The following is a 19916-nucleotide window of genomic DNA, read 5'->3' on the forward strand; positions in this document are numbered from 1 at the left end:
GTATCTAGAAAAGCCAAAAGATCTTATAATTTGGAATGGAGGGAGTAGTAGATATGTTCATGATATCGTGCCCTCTAAATCGTGAATATGAATCTTTTAAACTTGGCTGAGGATTGTTATTTAGCCCCGTAAGGCTGTAGTTTACTGCAGTTTTTTAGTATAAAATATCTTTGTTTGCAAATACCTGCCACACTTTCTCTGTTCTTCTGTTTAACCTTGGTGCTATGTTTCCTATAAAAGGCCTTGGTGTTATACATTTTCTATGCACACGTGTCTATTTGGAGATACTGAATGTGGATGGTATTGTTTTTTCTTTCAGGCTATAGGCAAAGTTTGTCCTAACTGTTCGTCATGGTGGAAGGCTGGGTATTCTCTGCTTTGTTAGTGGCGTTTTTAGCGTTCGCAACACCTTGCGAGTCATTCTACTTGCCAGGTAGCTACATGCACACATATCAGAAAGGCGAGGTGATAGGGGCGAAGGTGAACTCGCTCACTTCCATTGAGACAGAACTGCCCTTCAGTTACTACAGCCTTCCATACTGTCATCCTATAGATGGGTTAAGAAGAGTGCTGAAAACTTAGGCGAGCTTCTGATGGGTGATCAAATAGATAATTCTCCATACCGTTTCCATGTAAATGTCAACGAATCTCTGTATCTGTGTACCACAAACCCCACTTGATGAGGCTGATGTGAAGCTTCTCAAGCAGCGAAGCCGTTGATCTATACCAGGTGAACATGATTCTTGACAATCTTCCTGTGAGGAGGTTCACAGAGCAGAATGGAATGACCATCCAGTGGACAGGCTATCCAGTTGGTTATATTCCAGAAGGTACTTCTGATGTCTACATCATCAATCACCTGAATTTAAGGTCTTGGTCCACAAGTATGAAGGAGGCAAAGTAAAGGTACTTGGGACTGGAGAAGGAACGGAATTTATCTCAGAGGCTGACAGCGATGCCAATTCTGGATATGAGATTGTGGGATTTGAAGTTGTCCCATGCAGTGTGAAGCGTGATCCTGAAGCCATGTCGAAGTTTAATATGTATGATAAAGTCGATCCTGTGAACTGCCCTGTGGAGTTGGAAAAATCTCAATGTTTAGGGAGAAAGAGAAGATTACCTTTACGTATGAGGTTGAATTTGTGAACAGTGATATCAGGTGGCCATCACGGTGGGATGCATACCTGAAGATGGAGGGTTCGAAGATTCACTGGTTTTCGATTATGAACTCTTTGATGGTAATTCTATTTTTGGCTGGCATTGTATTTGTCATATTCTTGCGGACTGTGAGGAGGGACCTGACTAGGTATGAAGAGTTGGATAAGGAGGCCCAAGCTCAGATGAATGAGGAGCTCTCTGGTTGGAAACTTGTTGTTGGAGATGTCTTCAGAGAACCAACCTCATCAAAGCTGCTCTGTGTCATGATCGGCGATGGGGTTCAGATTTTGGGTATGGCAATTGTTACCATTTTCTTTGCCGCATTTGGCTTCATGTCTCCTGCATCGAGAGGAATGCTGTTGACAGGGATGATAGTCCTTTATATGTTACTTGGAATTGTGGCTGGGTATGCTGCTGTCAGGCTCTGGAGGACTTTAAAAGGAACATCCAAGGGATGGAGGTCTGTCTCCTGGTCAACTGCTTGTTTCTTCCCTGGCATTGTCTTCATTGTCCTCACTGTGTTAAACTTCATGCTGTGGACAAGAAATAGTACTGGAGCCCTTCCAATCTCACTTTTCTTCGGCCTTTTGTCCTTGTGGTTTTGTGTCTCTGTGCCACTTACCCTTTTAGGTGGTTTCTTTGGCACAAGGGCTGAGCCAATAGATTTCCCTGTTCGAACCATCAGATACCAAGAGAGATCCCTACAAAGAAGTACTCGTTGCTCTTCATACTTGGGGCTGGAACTCTACCCTTTGGAACGCTCTTCATCGAGCTCTTCTTCATTCTTTCTAGTATTTGGCTAGGAAGGTTCTATTATGTGTTCGGCTTCCTCCTTGTCGTACTCCTTTTGCTGATTGTGGTGTGTGCTGAGGTATCAGTTGTTCTTACCTACATGCATCTCTGTGCTGAGGACTGGAGGTGGTGGTGGAAAGCTTTCTTTGCCTCTGGAACTGTGGCCCTTTATGTGTTCCTTTACTCCATCAACTACTTGGTGTTTGATCTCAGAAGCTTGAGTGGGCTGGTTTCTGCTATGCTCTACATTGGATACTCTTTCATTGTCTCTCTTGCCATTATGCTAGCTACTGGTACTGTTGGGTTCCTGACATCGTTCTCTTTTGTCCACTACCTTTTCTCATCAGTCAAGATTGATTGAAGATCCAAGGATGTCTTTGTGCAAAATCACCTGTGAGCTCAAATGACATGATCATTCCATCTTGAAGGCCTTTCACAGAGCAGCGCTGTTTGTAATGTAGCTTTTATTACTGAGAGTCTGACACTATTGTACCTCGTAATGAATAGTATATTTCAGCAGATGTGCTTTAAAGTTTGTCACGCTTTGCTACAACATTTTGTTGATGCTGCCAATACTGTCAGAAAAGTCTCGAGTTTATGATCCCATTGGTGCCGTATGGAGTGTTTTGTCTGTTTCTTTCTGCAAGATTGGCTTCCAGCTGGAGAACTATGTTCTTATGGTATAATCTACTCCCTCTGCCCAAGAAAACATGCAACTATGGGTTACGTGCCGGCAAAAGTAGTTTATGTTTAACCAAATTTCTAGCGAATATTATTCACATTTATGACTCCAAATTAATTTATTAAGAAAATACATTACATAATTAATCTAATGGTATTTATTTGATATCATAAATATTGATAATTTTTAATCTATAATTAATTAAACTTGAGAAACTAAACTATGACACTGTTAGAATTGTATGTTTTCTGGACGGAGGGAGTACATGTACAAAATGTTTCCTATGCACACCTTCTCCACGCTTTTCTTTTGTCGTTATGTATTTACCCAAGATTCCATAGAACACTACATCTAGTTTATGTTTGATAGTTAAGCTTGAAAGTTCATTTTTGCCTTTTACTCGTACCATTATGAATGAATGAAAGTAATGTGTGATTTTTTAGGTATCACTGTTATGTCAAGTCACTCAATTTCAGGCTTCATTAGGTTTGTTTCTATCATGTTATTACTTTTTCTTAGTTAAGTTGATACTGAAATCTGTGAAAAACATAGTCAGATATATTTTTGGGCATGCACTTCATTCACTTAAATTTGTGTTTTCACCTTTCTTCACTGTTCTAAAATGATTGTAAGAGACTCAAAGTAACTGTGTCTTGCACATGTGACTACAGCAAGGGAATCAAATTTGCAGACGTTACCACCGTTGTTCTTTTGCTTGGTACTAGAATATATATCTCATTTGATCCTTTTGCTGTTTATCATTGCTATTATTGTTTCTGCTTTAGTTATGAGACTTGAACAGTTCAACTCTCATCATGTCATTCTGAGGACCTGTGTTTTGTTAGTTGAACATGTTACGATTTTGAGGTGCTCAAATGTTTGGTTGCTACGGTTGACCCCCATGTTCATGGATTGCCTGTCAAATTCAGATGTTAGGCAACTTATTAAGCCCTTTCTTTGTCGTGCACTTCTGTCTGGTTTCTTGAATGGCAGCTAAAATGTCATTTCGGAGTTAGCTTTATTCAGTGATTGGTTATGTTGCTAGACTGATGAAATGTGTATGCCAACCCCTCTGCCTTTTTTCCCCATGTTTCTGGAAGGAAGTCCCACTCTTGGCTGTTGCTTTTTTTATTGCTCAAATGAAATGATTCTAGCTCTAACCTTGGCGTTTCGCTGTTGTTCTCAGCCTCAACTCATAACAACCAAACAGACATACCAGAAACCTAATGCTGATGCTGACCGCTATGATTCTGCACCATCTTTTGTTATGATTCTGCACCATCTTTTGTTATGATTCTGCACCATCTTTTGCTATCTAGCTTGTCTATCTACCTACCTTTTCTACTGGAATGGAAATGCAGGGTTCAGAATGCATCAGATGACTTTCTTTTTCCCGGTGACCTGTCGTCTATTTGCAGTATTTCTCTCTATATAGCATACGGCAGTTGCGGTCGTCATGTGCCTGCGCCTTTGGCTCTTCGCTTTCGATGCGGAGGTGCTCTCGATTTCCTTTGACAGACGTGACCTGGCTTGTTCATGTGAAAGGTACTCCCTTCCCAACCCAAGCTGTTGTGTGCTCCCTAAGAAACGTGACCCCTTTTCGTGCTCATGCAAACCGCGATGGTTTTCGCTCCTTGTTTATTCCAACCTTTTTTCCCCCTCAGATCGTTGGACGGTTCACGTCTTGGGTGCTCCCATCCCCACTCCACCTTCCCCTTTTCCACCAAACGCGGTTTCCTTGCTAAGAAACGAGAAATCTAATGATCGAGCGGCAGGGGAGGGTGGGTGTGTGAGTGATCGTGAAGCCATGACGCCCTTCCTTTTGCTGGCTTCGGAAACGGAAACTGAACGGGAGTGGTGGGCGATCATCAATCAAGTAAGGCATCGCGGTCGCGCGGCGCGGCAGGTTGGAGGTAGCATTTGCGTGGCTGGACCAGGGGAGAAAATAAAAAGGACGCATCTGGTGGTCTCTCTCAAGTTCGTAGGATCTCCATTGGCGGGTTGTGCTGGGGCGTTTGTCTGATTGTCTCCTTGTTTGAAGTCAGTTTCGTGGGTGATTGTCTGATTGGAGCTGGGGCAGCATCTGATTACAACCACGGAAGGGGCATGCTGCATCCTTGCATTGTGTGTGATGTAGAGACCGGGGGCTCATGTCTTCTGCGCTCACAGCCTGAGGCCTGGGCAACGATACCGTCAAATTCGTTGGCAGCTCACTGGTACCACATGATTAGCCAGCTAAATTTAACGTGATTTGAGCTGTTAATCGGACTGTAAGCAGGTAGGCAGGCAGGCCTGTCCGTCTTTTCAACGTACTACTAGTACTGTACTGTATATTCTACGGTGTACCAGCTCTTACCAAAATATAACCTCGTCTCACAAAAATAACTGGGTGCGGATCTGCAAAGCAAACACGGATTCTTCTGGTTAGGCTCCTCACCAACCTGCCGAACCCCGCTTTGGTCAAACAACGATCAATTAGCCTTCCTAGCCCGCTAAAAAACTTCTCATACACGTGGTGATATTGTCAGTCGTGGAGAGTGGAGACGCAATAGGGCAATAGGAAGCACGGATCCAAATGTGGACTAGCGCCCGAAACACTCCACACACCGACGAAAGAACGGATCCCAAACGTGGACCAGCGCCCGAAACACTACACACACCGACGAAAAGGCACACGACCTAACAAAAAAAATTAAATAAATATCAAGAAATAATCCCTTTATGTCGTAAAAAATGTTGCAATAAGATTCGTGCTGGTTATTTTTTTTAAATTTAATTAGATTTATAACAAATATTAGCAACATTTATATCTTTAAATAAGTTTATTATAAAAATATGTTAATGATTTATTAATAAACTAATTGTGTATTGTAACTATTATTATTTTCTTATGTGCACTTGATTAAAGTTGAAATGATTGATTTATTAGGAAACGAGAATGACACTTTTTATAGAACAGGGTGAGTATATAGGAGGACTATATGATAATGCTACTGTGTCAGAAGAAAATATCATTTTAGTTTTATCCTAAACCAATCATAAATTGGCTAAATTTATATAAATAAAATGAATGTTTATAAATACTCCATCCGTTCCAAATTATAAGTCGCTTTGACTTATTTGGTACGTTCATTTTGCTATGCATTTAGATATAATAATATGTCTAGATACATAGCAAAATAGATGAATTAAAAAAGTCAAAGCGAGTTATAATTTGAAACGGATGGAGTAATTATTATTAGATTTTATCATAAAATATATTTTTTATAGAAATCTATTTAACATTAAAAGTATTAATAATCTTTTTTATAAACTTGTCATAGAGAAGATTTAGGACTTTGTGTGTGTGTGTGTGTGTGTGACGGAGGTAGCCGTGTCATCAGCAAAGAAACTACTCCGTACGTATTAAAGCTGCTCTGTTGGGTGGGGGGTGGGGGGGTGGGGGGGTGCGAAGGTCGAAGGGGAAGAAGAGGGCGGGTATAAAATTTGGCGGGCTCGTGCCGCGTCTCCCCCGCCTATCTATTCCGCCGGCGAAGCGTTTACATCTTCTCCCGTTCTCCGTCCGCGATCTCGAGGAGGGGAGAGCGAGAGAGGGAGAAAGAGGAGGCGCGCGCCCATGTTTTGACCTCGCCTGCGTCGTCTCGGCAGCGATCTAGATCTGAGGTGAGCTCCCTCCCCTCCCCTGATCTCCGCGCTCCTCACTCCCTTACCCTGCATCTCCTCGCGCCTCGGTGACAGATCCAGGCGTCGTCTCTCTCACTAGGACTTGGGATTCATTTCTTCATCCGTTGGTAAGGGAGCACTAGTTTGCCTAGAGGCATGCTCGTTTTGTTCCGCAGGAGATCTTTTCTTTGTTGTGACTCTTGCGCCCTGAATACGAGTATTTGATTCTGGCATGGATGCTCCGATCCACCAGGCTTACTGCGGATTCCTTTGCTGCGTTTAGATCCACTCCATTTGAATTGACGTTGTCTCCACCATTATAATTCATGCGGTGGAGCAACATCTCTTCGTTTTTCTTTTATTTTTTATTATATACTGTAGCAGTTTATGTTTTCAAAAGTTCCTGGGGTTCTACTGAACCTATGTCGCATGCTAATTCCATCCTGGAGTTTTATATTTTTTATGCCGTATCCTTATATCTTGATATCTCCCCGGGAAAAAGGAGGCTGAAAGGAGGAAAAAGAGAGAGGCAATCTTAAGAATGGAATTGATTTATTATTTTATACAATTGCTTGCAGGTTGTGAGGTTCTTGATTGGGCGATCACAAGAACTGTCACTGTAATGGTGGCCAAGATGTTGCCATCCCCATGGATCTCGGCGTCCGTGCTCGTTCTGCTCCTGAGCCTGCACCCGGGTGTCCATGCCTTCTACCTCCCCGGCACCTTCATGCACACCTACTCCTCTGGAGAGGCGATCTCGGCCAAGGTCAACTCGCTCACCTCCATCGAGACCGAGCTGCCCTTCAGCTACTACAGCCTGCCATACTGCAAGCCTCTGGATGGTGTCAAGAAGAGCGCTGAGAACCTTGGTGAGATCCTCATGGGTGACCAGATCGACAACTCCCCATATCGCTTCCAAGTTAATGTCAATAAGTCAGTATACCTTTGCACCACGGACCCGCTCACCAAGGAGCAGGCCGAGCTGCTCAAGAAGAGGGCGCGAGATCTGTACCAGGTCAACATGATACTGGATAATTTACCGGTCATGCGGTTCACTGAGCAGAATGGGGTAACGATCCAGTGGACTGGGTTTCCTGTTGGGTACAACCCGACAGGGAGCAATGAGGATTATATCATAAACCACCTCAAGTTCAGAGTCTTGGTCCATCAGTACCAGTCGCAGGGTGATGTGGTGGTCACGAGTGAGGATGGTGTTGCAATGGTTGAGTCTGATCGCAAGAGTGGGTTCCAGATTGTTGGGTTTGAGGTTGTGCCTTGCAGTGTAAGGCGTGATCCTGAGGCCATGTCCAAGCTCAAGATGTATGACAAGGCCGACTCTGTGAATTGCCCGTTGGAGCTTGAGAAATCTCAGGTGATCCGTGAGAATGAGCGGATTACATTTACCTATGAGGTTGAGTATGTCAAGAGCAACATCAAGTGGCCATCAAGGTGGGATGCGTATCTGAAGATGGATGGTGCCAAGGTTCACTGGTTCTCTATCATGAACTCGATGATGGTTGTCTTCTTCCTGGCTGGTATTGTGTTTGTCATATTCTTGAGGACTGTCCGTAGGGATCTGACAAGGTATGAGGAGATGGACAAGGAAGCACAAGCTCAGATGAATGAGGAGCTCTCAGGATGGAAACTTGTTGTTGGTGATGTCTTCAGAGAGCCCAGCTGTCCAAAGTTGTTGTGCGTTATGGTCGCTGATGGTATCCAGATCACTGGTATGGCAGTTGTTACAATTGTGTTTGCTGCTCTGGGATTCCTCTCACCTGCTTCCAGGGGAATGCTCCTGACCGGAATGATCATTCTCTACCTCTTCCTTGGTATCATTGCTGGATATGTTGGTGTCCGTGTTTGGAGGACTATCAAAGGAACCTCAGAAGGGTGGAAATCTGTTGCTTGGCTGACTGCCTGCTTCTTCCCTGGGATTGTGTTCATCATCCTTACTGTGCTGAACTCCATTCTGTGGGGCAAGAAGAGCACTGGAGCTCTACCCATCTCACTGTTCTTCACCCTTCTGGCCCTGTGGTTCTGCATCTCTGTGCCACTCACACTTATTGGAGGCTTGCTAGGCACACGTGCTGCAAGCATCGACTACCCTGTCCGAACCAACCAGATTCCACGAGAGATCCCTGAGCGCAAGTTCCCCTCATGGCTGCTTGTGCTCGGTGCGGGAACATTGCCTTTTGGTACTCTCTTCATTGAGCTCTTCTTCATCCTTTCCAGCATTTGGTTGGGAAGATTCTACTATGTCTTTGGCTTCCTGTTCATTGTCCTCTTCCTGCTGGTCATAGTCTGTGGTGAAGTTTCTCTGGTCCTAACCTACATGCACCTTTGCGTGGAGGACTGGAAATGGTGGTGGAAGGCCTTCTTTGCTTCTGGCTCTGTTGCATTCTATGTGTTCCTCTACTCAATTAACTACCTGGTGTTCGATCTCAGGAGCCTGAGTGGACCAGTTTCCGCAACACTCTACATTGGCTATTCTCTGATCATGGCCCTTGCAATCATGCTCTCCACTGGTGCCATTGGTTTCTTGCTCTCCTTCTACTTCGTCCACTACCTCTTCTCGTCTGTTAAGATTGATTAGAGGTGCCCGCTGCCTCTTTCTGCGATAGAGTCATCTGATCATGGTAAGAGTTACCCCCTTAGAAATACTACACAATAAATCAAATGAAAAAATGGATACATGGCAACAGCCATGGCTTTTGATCCTGATTAATTCAATCATTTAGCATAGCACAGTTACTCAAGTTGAAACTTATTTCTTAGGAATGATTGTAAGTCCTTCAGCTATGTTTATTACCCTCTGTAATACTATTCAGTTTTGCTTGCTCTGGGCATTTGTGAGCAGCCTTTGGTGTTGGAACACTTGAGATCTATTCAAATATGAAAAAGGAGCTATTCATTTACAGTTTGTTACGATTCTGGGAAGGCTTTACTGTAACATGGTTGCCACATGAGTCGTGAATTGTGATGCGTGCTGTTCGTTAATAGTAGCACCAGTACTACTGTTTTTTTTTTTTTATCAAGTGAAGTTCTGCTGACTACTGAGTCAATTGATAGTTGATATACATGCTACTGTAATAGTGAAATTTCACATGACTCTGATGCTAAATGTTGAATTGTGGAGTTGTTGGTAGCTGCTACAGTTTTCTGATGCTTGTGACGAATTGCCGGTTCTAACGCACAACTTCTGAAGTGTCTATCGCCTAAATGCGCATCAGCGCATGCCATAGTTACAGACTTTTTACTGTTGTTTGATAAATACTATTGACAGTTGTAGACCTTCATATATTTTTTAAACAAGGACTAGGACTGGCTTTTTTGAAGAACCATAACATTATTAGTGTCCATCTCACCAATCAATAGATGGACGCAACTCTATTCTTTACGCCAATGCTAAGTGGATATAACAGAGGCAAAGTAACTTTGATATGTATTACTCTTTTATGAAACATCATAACACACGCTGCCGAAGGCAGCAATGGCGGACGGACGAGGACTCAACTTATACGCTGCATCGATTCAAAGTTAGGCAAGCCTGCCAGTACAATCTGGTTGCTGAGACAAATAGCGGCCAAACCTTCACAGACACTTGTACATTCTCGGAAAGTCCTCCAGAGACCCTTTAACTATTATTTCCTCAAGAGCTCCTTTATGGTCCGATTTACTTGAACTAGAAAACCGAATCTTTTAGCTCCTCGAAACTAAAAAACCGATTGCTTTTCCTCCTTGTATAGTTTTCAAAGTAGTTTAGTTTGACGTGGGGTCACGTCAGTCATTCTACGTGGTGCCATATTTTTACCTCAAAGGGAAAGAGATTGTATCAATATAAGGTAGCACAATTACATCCATGTTCATGGGTGCCTGTTCGCTTCACTGAAAAGCTAGTTGAAAAGTACCGTTCACTGATTTGTTGTGAGAGAAAAACACTGTACCATGACTAATAAGCCAAGCTGATAAGTTCAAGCGAACAAAAATACACCAGAGTATATCTAGAGCCCTCTAATAGCAATCTTCACCTCTAAACCTTGTTGATGACTATCTAATTCTAACCCGTTGGAACTCAATAACACCAACGATGGCCAAAGTAGTGCAACCTTCTACCTCGTTCGCTTCGCTGAAAAAATAAACCGAAACCCTGTTCTGACTGATTTGTTATGAGAGAAAAATAATGTTTTGACTAAAAAATAAGCTGAAAAGTACGGATTATAAGAGAAGCGAACGTGGCCTAAAATTGAAAACTTAGCATGATCAACCGCCAACGCCACGGGAACTTCTTAGGACGCATCCACGTAACATCGGCCACCTCGCCGTCAAAGATGATCAAGGGACAAACAATCTGGCGCCGCTAGTACTAGCAATGCTAGATTGGAAACCCAAATTCAAACCCGGTCGTCGCTTGAACTTGATTATCCTCCTAATTGCGCCCCTGCAAAAACCGAAGAAGCATAAAAAACCACTGGATTGGATGCCAAGAGCAGCACCCACACGGGAGATCTCTTCAATAAATAAGATTCGGCGAGCAATCGATGAAGACGTTGCAAAAACAGAAGAAACATGAAGACCACCGTATTGAGATCGTGTTTGATTTGTGCTCTTAACTCACCACAACTGAAGTGCGGCTCGCCAAAGGTGCGGCGGCAAAATTGCTCGCCACACATTTGGCGCAAGAAACTGCAACTGAAGCGGAAATTGCGACGAGCCAAACATGTGGCAACATGCGGCCGCGAAGCAAACGCTCACGAAAATAGGGCGCGGAAGGTGCGGGTGCGGTATGCGGCTGCCAACCGAACGGACCCTGAATGCCTAGAGCGACACCCGCAGGAAAGATCCTGTCGTTAAATAAGATCTAGCGAGCAATCGACGCCGGCCCACTCCGGTAGTCCGCCTATGGCGCGAAGCGCCGCCGCCCGGCTGCTCGCTTTCTCCCCTCTCCTTCTCGGCTCCAGCCACTGCCACTTGCGCCTTCGCCACCCTCCCCTCCTCCTACTCCGTACATCCCGTTCTAAGACCACCTCCCGCAAGCCTCCCCGCTCACAGCCTCGTAGAAAGTTGGCGCCTGCGCCCGCCGGCAGCGGTCGCCCAGAGCCACCAGGAGCGCGCGCCTCTCTTTTCCAGGAAATCTCCGAACTCGTTGCCTCAGTGGCCAATGTCGAAGCGTTAGGACCCCGAAGGAATGGCGACGCGCCTTGTGATGACCTCGGAGCTGCTGCTGTGGGGTGCACCGAAGGTGCTCGAGGAATTGCTTCAGAGAGAGCGGCATTGGCTTCTACCTCCATTGCTGGCAGCATTTCGGACCGGGTTATTCTTGGTGACTCTGCAGATGATGGGAGTCGTCAATCTTGTGGCACTATCGCCAATGCTGCAGAAGCATTCTGCCGGGAGGCTGGAGGCACTGGCATGGCAGTAGATTCTGATGATGATAATATCAGCGCAATGGTGCACAGGATTACAGCAGTCCTCCGGTCGGAGGCACCTGGGCCGTCAGTGGAGCGGAAGCTTGAGAGACTGGGCGCTAATTACACTCCGAACCTTGTTAACATGGTGCTGAAGAGGTGCTTCAAGGTCAGGCAATCGGGATTCTGGTTCTTCCACTGGGCAAAGCGACTCCCAGATTTCCACCACATGACGGAGACGTACAACACGATGCTGTACATCGCGGGCGAAGCGAGGAGCTTTGGTATCATGGAGGAGCTCGTGGGCGAGATGGATCGGGAGATGTGCCCCAAGGACATGAAGACATGGACGATTTTATTATCCAGTTATGGGAAGGCGAGGCAGATCAGCAAGATGCTGTCAACCTTTGAGGCGATGAGGAAATCGGAATCCATCTGGATAGACAGTAAAGTCTATAGGACAGTTCTTCACGCTTTATGCAATGCTGATAAGCCTGAGCTTGCTCTTGAATTCTACAAGGATATGCCCAGCAATGTGGAGGTCGGGACTGACATTCTTCGACTACTAATGTGTTGTCTTGCAACACAGGATAATACAGCTGAAGGTGTCTATCTTATCAGAGATGATATGATTGAGGGCATGAAACATCCAGAGGAGTACTGCTACACGGAGGCTCTTCGAAGCTTTTGCATAGCAGGAAAGCTTGGTGAGGCATGGAAAGTCTTTCAGAAGATGAATAATAAATCGATGGCTAACTCATCTGCACTTGAGAATCTCCTGAGAGGGCTCTGCAGAGCAGGGAGAATGGATGAAGCTTTGCAGGTCACAGAATACATGAAGAGGACATCAGGTCTAAACAGTACAACTTTTTCGTTCCTCATCAATGGCTACCTTAGGAAACGGGACCATATCAAGGCACTTGACTTGCTGCGGGAGATGAGAGAATATGGATGTGTTCCACTTGCGTCATCTTATACCCAGGTCATGCAACACCTATTTGCAATAGATCAGTGTGAAGAAGCATGTGGACTGTTTGAAGATATGCTAAAAAACAGTGTTGAACCAGATATTGTTACGTTCACAGCACTGATTTGTGGGCATGTTCGCAGCGGACATGTATCCAAAGCATGGGATGTCTTCAGGAATATCAATAAGAATGGTCCGAAACCCACATTGAAAGCATATACAGTGTTCATGCGAGAGCTCTGCAAGGTGTCCAGGCACCTTGAGGCCGTAGCACTTCTGAAGGAAATGCTGGAATATGATGTCAGGCCTTCTGAGACAACTTTCCGCTGGTTAATTTCTGCTTTACGCGACAAATCCTATTTGGAAGAGGCAAGTTATGTTGAGAGAATGCGGGCATCTTTTAATTTGCGAAACCCTAGAGATGGTTTGCAATTCGAACAGTTAGATGGCATTGACAATGTTGATAAGTTTCAAAAAATGCGCAAGTCTAATCCCCAAGATAAAGAACTGGCATTGGAGTTCACTGGCTCTCCTTCAGATCAATATGGTAAGGTCTCCAGTTTCACGCTTTCTGATGATACACATCAGAAAGAACAACAGGACTACAGTGATGGAGATGTCGAAGAAATATGTCGGATTCTGTCTTCTTCTGATGATTGGGGCTCAACTCAACAGGCACTGGAGATGAGATCAGTCCATTTTAGTCCTAATCTTGTTGATGCCATTTTGAAGCGTTGTAAAAGGAATAGTCGTGCTGCTTTGCAATTTTTCTCATGGGTTGGGAGACGACCTTACTACATTCCTACTACAAAAACATACAATACTGCTATGAAACTTGCGGGTTCTGCAAAAGATTTTAAGCACATGTGGTATCTGTACAGAGAAATGTTAAGGACCGGATGCTCCCCAACTGTGGATACATGGAATGTCATGGTCTGTCAGTATGGCAATGCTGATCTGTCTGAAAAGGCCTTGAAGACATTCTGTGACATGAAGGAGTGTGGGTTTCTGCCTGATAAAACTACTTACAATCACCTGATAATGTACCTCACCTGCAGTAAAGGGCGGAAAATAGATGTGGCAGTCACAATCTTCCAAGAAATGTGTCATGCAGGCCATATACCTGATAATAGGATACTTTTCATGTATCTTTTGGCTCTATGCGAGTGTAGGAAAATAGCAGATGCAACAAGCTCAGTAGTATCCTTATGTGAACGAGGATTTTCTGTGCAGGCTGGCTACTCCATATTCCTTAGATCATTGTGCAGGGCTGATAGAATGGAGGAAGCTCTCCATTTGTTCGATTGTATTGAGAAACATGGTTGCTCCAGGGACCAGTACATGTACGGGAGTCTCATCCATGTTTTGCTAAGGAGGGACAAATTTGAAGCTGCTGTTGCCAAGCTTACAGAAATGAAGAACGAAGGGATACTTCAAAGCGCACATATATATACCTCCTTCATTGTTTATTACTTTCAGAAGAGAGATGTTGTCAAGGCATTGGATGTGCTCAGGGAGATGAAAGAGAATGGATGTGATCCTACAGTTGTCACATATTCTGCTTTGATCCGTGGCTACATGGCCATGGGTATGGTTTCAGAGGCTTGGGATGTTTTCCAACAAATGAAGCTGAAAGGACCTGCACCAGACTTTGGAACCTACTCCATGTTCATGTCATGCCTATGCAAAGCAGGTAGATCAGAGGATGGGTTGCATCTTATCCATGACATGTCGGATTATGGTTTCATTCCCAGCACAGTAAACTTCATGACTGTTGTCCATGGTCTAAATGTCGAGGGCAAACATGAGCTTGCTGAGTCTGTTCTACGGTCAAAATGGCACTTGCGGAAGCAAAGAACCATCTCATATTAGTTTTTGCTTCTCTCATGCTCTCAAAATGTTTGATGGTGTTTACAACTTGGACTGCAAGATTCAATGTTCATTGTATTTTCTTGGAACAAACATATGGTAGGAGCATGAAGTAAAATGAATCATGGACACTTTTGCTACAAAAAAACACCCTTCATTTTGTCAATGGTGGGCAGAAATCTGACGCATCAGCATGGTAAACTAGGACCAGAGATGGAGGAAGGTACAGTAAAAATCGTTGTGAGGACTGACTTGATGTGGCATGCCTTACTGCTTAGTCAGAGACAGGCGAATCCCAGTGAGTTTACTCAGGACAAAGGTATCACAAGCCCAATCAAGGGACCAAAACGCCAGAAGCAACACACACCGGTATTCTGCTGCTTCTACATTAAGCATTTTATTGGTATTATGCATGAACAAAAAAATCAATGCTTGTTTGAAAATATCAAACTTTAGGTGCTTTTAGTGATTCCAAACCACAAAAATTAATGCCCCCTGTGCCAACTGAAATTGTACTATAATCTTGCAAGATTTTGAGTTCTGATTAGATCCAGTTGATTCTGTTCTGGTGTCCATTTCACTCTATCGCATTTTAGGATTGGTGTTCATATTCTTATGATACGATCATAAATCATCTTGAAATTCTGTCAATTGATAGTTGGGCAGTCTCAATTTAGGTAGGCTGCCATGATAGTGGTTGGTTCGGTTACCCTGTTGAACTGACAATGAAAAGAACTATCCAACAATTTGTTAAAAACTGTTAGTGATGATTGTAGCCACTGTAACTGGAACTGAATGATTGTTAGAACCTGTTAGTTCAATCATCTAGTTGCCTCCAGGTGTACAGTAAAAATCCTTGGTTACAGTTGCACCTGGGTCTTTCATATTTTAATGTGTTTATGCTACTAATTTTTTTAGTGATAAGTGCAATTAATTTGTGAAGACTGGGCATCTCTTATTTTGCAGAATTTCCATGTGTTGACATTAGAATTTAGAAACAAGCAATGTCATTTAATACTCACTAATTGGGGATGGATCATGTAACTTCTTAAGCTCTTGGTCAAACAAACTACAGAAAGGAAAGCTATAATTGTTGTTGGCTCAGATAGTCCGATTGAGATTTCCTATGGACTGACTAAATACAAATATAGATAGCAGTAAACCTCCTTTTTCCAGTCATATGTAGCAGTTTATCCACGTCTTAAGTTCTATCCCGAGCAGACAGCTAACACTCTGCATGGGATTGAGAATAAGAACTATTTTTTTTTATGTTGCTGCTTTTAAACATTTAAGCTTCATTTAAACCTGACCTAATTTTATGTCACATGCGGATACTGTTAGATGTTTAGCCTCAATGCCAGGTCTAGGAATTCTTTCCGCCCCACACGACAGGTAAGCGAAAAAGAATATAGGCTCCTTGTTAACTTATGCTCACCTTGTGCATCAGAATGTTTCCTTGGGTTTGCTGAAAATATTTTTTGACCCAACCACCAGTCTTTTGCCCTTTGTTCTTCATCTTTCAATTTGATGCATCATCAATGCAGTCACTCTAATTCTTCACTGGTTGCTATTTGTTCACACATGGTATTTTTGTTTGTCACAGCGCTATCAAGTTATGTGCCAGTCAGCCCCTGCTGGACATGATTGGGCATTCTTCTCTTGTATATTACATGGATGCACATTCTTCAGGTCTAATTGCTAGTGGCAGTGAGAGGATTGTTTTTTAGATAACGTAGTGGCAGTGAGGATTGCTCTTTGAAGATAGGGAAAGGTGATATATTTTGTATTCTAAATACATTGGTGTTTCTCATGTTGAATCTATACCTATATTCTCTGAGCAACTCGTGAAATCTGGCTAAATTAGGGTACGCCCCATTCTACAAACTGTCTTGTCTAAACAAATGTAAAATTGTCGCTTGGGAAGTTTCGGGAAGAAATCGGAATGGAATAATATCGATTCATACAGAGGAAAAAGTTCTCTATTGATGTAAACGCTGTACCTAGAGGATAGGGATAGAGGAAGAGGGAAAAATCGAAATGAAATAAATAAAGAATAAAGCCAAAAAAAAAAATAAGTCGAAGATAGAAGAGCCCAGGCGAGCAACCCCTGCTATATGTATGTATCCAGGACTATGATGTATCCAGCTCAACTGAATGTGTAAACACTTCCTCTCTTTGCTTCTGTCCAGTATGCTGAAAATGAAACTATCTACTTCGCTGCTGAACTTGTGCAGTAGAGAAGGAAAACTTTTATCAGTAAAACCCTACAGAATGTTCTTGCTGTACTCGGTTCTCTGATTTTTTGAGTAAAACAATGCAGATGATGTCTCCGTTCAAAGCATTGAACGCCCGGAATGTATATGGGATGCTGCCAGCAAACTATAATGAAGTGGCTACATGAAGTAGTGGACATCACCAAGAGCAACAAGAGCAACAGGCTCATGAATAAAGTGGAGTTTTTTTTTTTCAACAACACAGTCCAGGTTGAATGAGGTTGGAAGACATAGACGGTGCTGCAATACACCAGAGAAGCTCGACGCAAGGACATATGTAGCTTGAGCAAGAGCTGGCGTAGCGAGGTAGCCTCAGCAATAGCATTTGCAACAATATGATACTCAGCATCTACACTGGACCGAGATACACTCTGGGAATTGAAGACCAAGAAATGAGATTATCACCGAGGAACACGGCATTGTCCGTTGTGGAACTGTGGACTTGCGTGTGGACATATCGTATGTGCTTCAAAGCAGTACGATGTGGCTCTCGGGGATCATGCACGCGAAGACAGACTTGCTGAATGGTGTAGACGATATCCGGTTGAGACGTTGAGTGTCGGTGAGGTACTGCATGACATCAACTAGACTGATAGTCAGTTGGGTCCGAAACAGGAGCACCGGCTGTAGCGCATAGCTTCTGATAGAATCAACAGGTGTAGAGCACGGCTTGCAATCTGTCATGCTAGCGCGATCCATAATCTCAAGCATATAATAGTGCGACGAAGCACCAGTTGCGGGTACTTACAGAGCTGCGAGGCTTTCTAGATTCAAGTACTTTAGTATCCCCTGAGGAAGTTTAGTATCAGTTCTTGATTGATTGGCATTCTTCAGCTTAAAAATTCAGCTCATGTAACATTTTTCAGACCATCTGTAGGGACTGATATACACTTACCATATCACAGTGGTTCAGTCTTACTTCAGTTTGGACAAGGTTTCTCAAATATCAATTCATCATTGTAAAAAAAACAAAAAAAAGCTCATACATTTCTGTACAGTTTGCCAGTTTCTATACGCATGTTTGGTTGTAGTCGAACCGTACTGTCGAAAATTTCATTCTATATTGGACTGCAGATCAACGATGTTCAACTGTTTTGTATGTCGAATTCAAGAATACATCTGCTGACTGTCACTCACTTCCTTTTGAAACGCAAAAATGGCCTAAGCTTAACTAGCAAAGGGTTGTGCCAGAATTAATCTCCCTAGATTCTCCATAGCATATTAGCATAGCACCAAATCTGCAAAACCTGAGCTGATGACCTGACTGACCAATGTGAGGCCGTGAATCGGTTGTACCAAAAGAGTGGCAAAAGCTTTGCCGTAAGTTTTAGTAGAAGAAGAAAATAAAAACAAGAGTCGGCCCAGATTTTCCGAAAGGATCATGCAATTGCATTGGTGGAATTGCTACAAACTCGCTGATCTAGTATTATCCTGTTACCTGGCTTGAGTTTTACTTTAAAGTAAATTGTGTTATATTCTGGCATAGCTGAAGCCATGTGAATGCTGAGTTCGTCAAAGTGTAAATGCTGAGTTCGACAGTTGGTTATGAGTTTTATGCTTATTTTTCACTATTCAGATCGTGCTAGATTGTCTCATCTTGACTCTGCTGCTGTTATTTTTCACTTTTCACATTGTGCTAGATTGTCTCGTCTTACTCTGCTGCTGTTGGGTTTTGGCAGAGCTACTACATACAAAAAGTAAAAATGCTGTTGGGTTCTGAAAGAGCTACTAAAAAAAAAGCAAACATTCCACTACTACATACAAAAAGTAAAAATGCTGTTGGGTCCTGGAAGAGCTACTAGAAAAAAAATAAAACAATACATTCCATTGCCGGGATTTGAACCCGGGTCGCCTGGGTGAAAGCCAGGTATCCTAACCGGACTAGACGACAATGGATTTGATGTGCAAGCTGTACACATAAGGATTTGAAATATATTGTTCATTACTGTTGGGTCGTGCCTATCAGGCGCTCCAACATCTCCACCGGCAGCACTCCACTCTTCACCTCTCGGCAAATTTTTTATTTTGAGATGGTCCTCTGGCTAAATTTGGCATGGCAAGGCTCCGGTACATCATTTCAACGACCAATATTTTCTTGAGAGAAAAAAAATGAATGGGAGAACAAAACACATCGCTTTATTTCGTGTCCCGCAAACCTCCCCTCCCTTTTATACAGAAGATCATGTCAACATTTGAGGACGTTCCAAAATTCTAAATTTTAAACTTCAAAATATGAGAATTTAAAATAAACTTTTAGGACTCTAAGTTACTTCAAATCAAAACTTGTCAATACAAAGTTGTATATATTGTAGATCTCTATAATTTTGATATAAAGTTTATCTATATTCAACTTTATATGCAAGATTTATGATTTTTTTGAGACAACGTTGTAAAGAGGTGAACTTGTTAAGAGACTGTATCTGAAATTGATTTATAGAGACCGTTGATTTTGGAATGTCTCTGTAAATGGATTGTCCGCCTCTAAAATTCACTAGGTATTTTTGAGACATACATTTTTTAACCATATATTTTATACATTTTTCCACTAGGTACCTCTAAAGGGGCATGCTAAAGCTTCTTTTCAAACGACGGTTGTTGCATATATTTTATACTAAAATTGTAACTTTAGTTCGTTGCAATTTATATAGCATAATCTGTAATTTTTTGTTCCGAGAATAAAAAAAATCCGTGAGACAAAACCACAAACCCGATAAAATCTTATCTGTATTGGCACAAAGACAATTAACAATTATTTTTATAGTCAGACAAGGGCAAAAATTTGATATGTCAACAATTTACTTGTACTAGTTGGTTGTACATCACGAGTGTTGTTTGAAATCATATGGCATCTAAAATATAAGAGAAGTGGTAAATAAAAGGAGTTGTCAGTTAAAATCGTTCTTATATTAGTGCACAGTATGGCTGGGATGACCCCACGAAAATGGAGTACTTTTTTTCCCCCACGTGCCAACCGGCGGTCTGTGAGGAGAAAGGTCCGATTGCGATCTGCAGAAGGTGGATGATGCTAACGAGCAGGGCACACTGCTGAGGATCGGGATGGACACAAACTAAAAAAAGGCAACGCGAACTGTTTTCTGTGAGCGGAC

At 42.9% G+C, this 19916-nt stretch overlaps 2 protein-coding genes, 1 non-coding gene and 1 pseudogene across 4 annotated transcripts; 3 read left to right on the forward strand and 1 right to left on the reverse strand.

Annotated features, from left to right (window-relative positions):
* Nucleotides 1-322: 322 nt before the first annotated feature.
* LOC136534041 (transmembrane 9 superfamily member 12-like) lies at nucleotides 323-2554 on the forward strand (annotated as a pseudogene).
* Nucleotides 2555-6081: 3527 nt separating this feature from the next.
* On the forward strand, nucleotides 6082-9215 carry LOC136534044 (transmembrane 9 superfamily member 12-like). Its single transcript, XM_066526534.1, has 2 exons — nucleotides 6082-6295; nucleotides 6874-9215. The coding sequence occupies exon 2, from the start codon at nucleotides 6918-6920 to the stop codon at nucleotides 8886-8888; it is 1971 nt and encodes a 656-aa protein (XP_066382631.1). The 5' UTR covers nucleotides 6082-6295; nucleotides 6874-6917; the 3' UTR covers nucleotides 8889-9215.
* Nucleotides 9216-11098: 1883 nt separating this feature from the next.
* LOC136534045 (putative pentatricopeptide repeat-containing protein At5g06400, mitochondrial) lies at nucleotides 11099-16984 on the forward strand. Of its 2 annotated transcripts, XM_066526536.1 has the most exons (3): nucleotides 11099-14905; nucleotides 16140-16307; nucleotides 16857-16984. In XM_066526536.1, exon 1 carries the CDS (start codon nucleotides 11195-11197, stop codon nucleotides 14537-14539), a length of 3345 nt encoding a protein of 1114 aa, XP_066382633.1. In that variant the 5' UTR covers nucleotides 11099-11194; the 3' UTR covers nucleotides 14540-14905; nucleotides 16140-16307; nucleotides 16857-16984. The 2 variants fall into 2 exon arrangements, with proteins under 2 accessions (XP_066382633.1, XP_066382632.1); XM_066526535.1 differs by lacking the exon at nucleotides 16857-16984 and having other exon boundaries at nucleotides 16140-16500.
* Nucleotides 16985-18631: 1647 nt separating this feature from the next.
* Nucleotides 18632-18705, reverse strand: TRNAE-UUC (transfer RNA glutamic acid (anticodon UUC)). The gene has a single exon. It is a non-coding gene; the product is annotated as a tRNA-Glu (tRNA).
* Between the last annotated feature and the right edge of the window lie 1211 nt (nucleotides 18706-19916).

The sequence above is a fragment of the Miscanthus floridulus genome, unplaced genomic scaffold, assembly GCF_019320115.1.
Source record: "Miscanthus floridulus cultivar M001 unplaced genomic scaffold, ASM1932011v1 os_1452_1, whole genome shotgun sequence".
NCBI lineage: Eukaryota > Viridiplantae > Streptophyta > Magnoliopsida > Poales > Poaceae > Miscanthus > Miscanthus floridulus.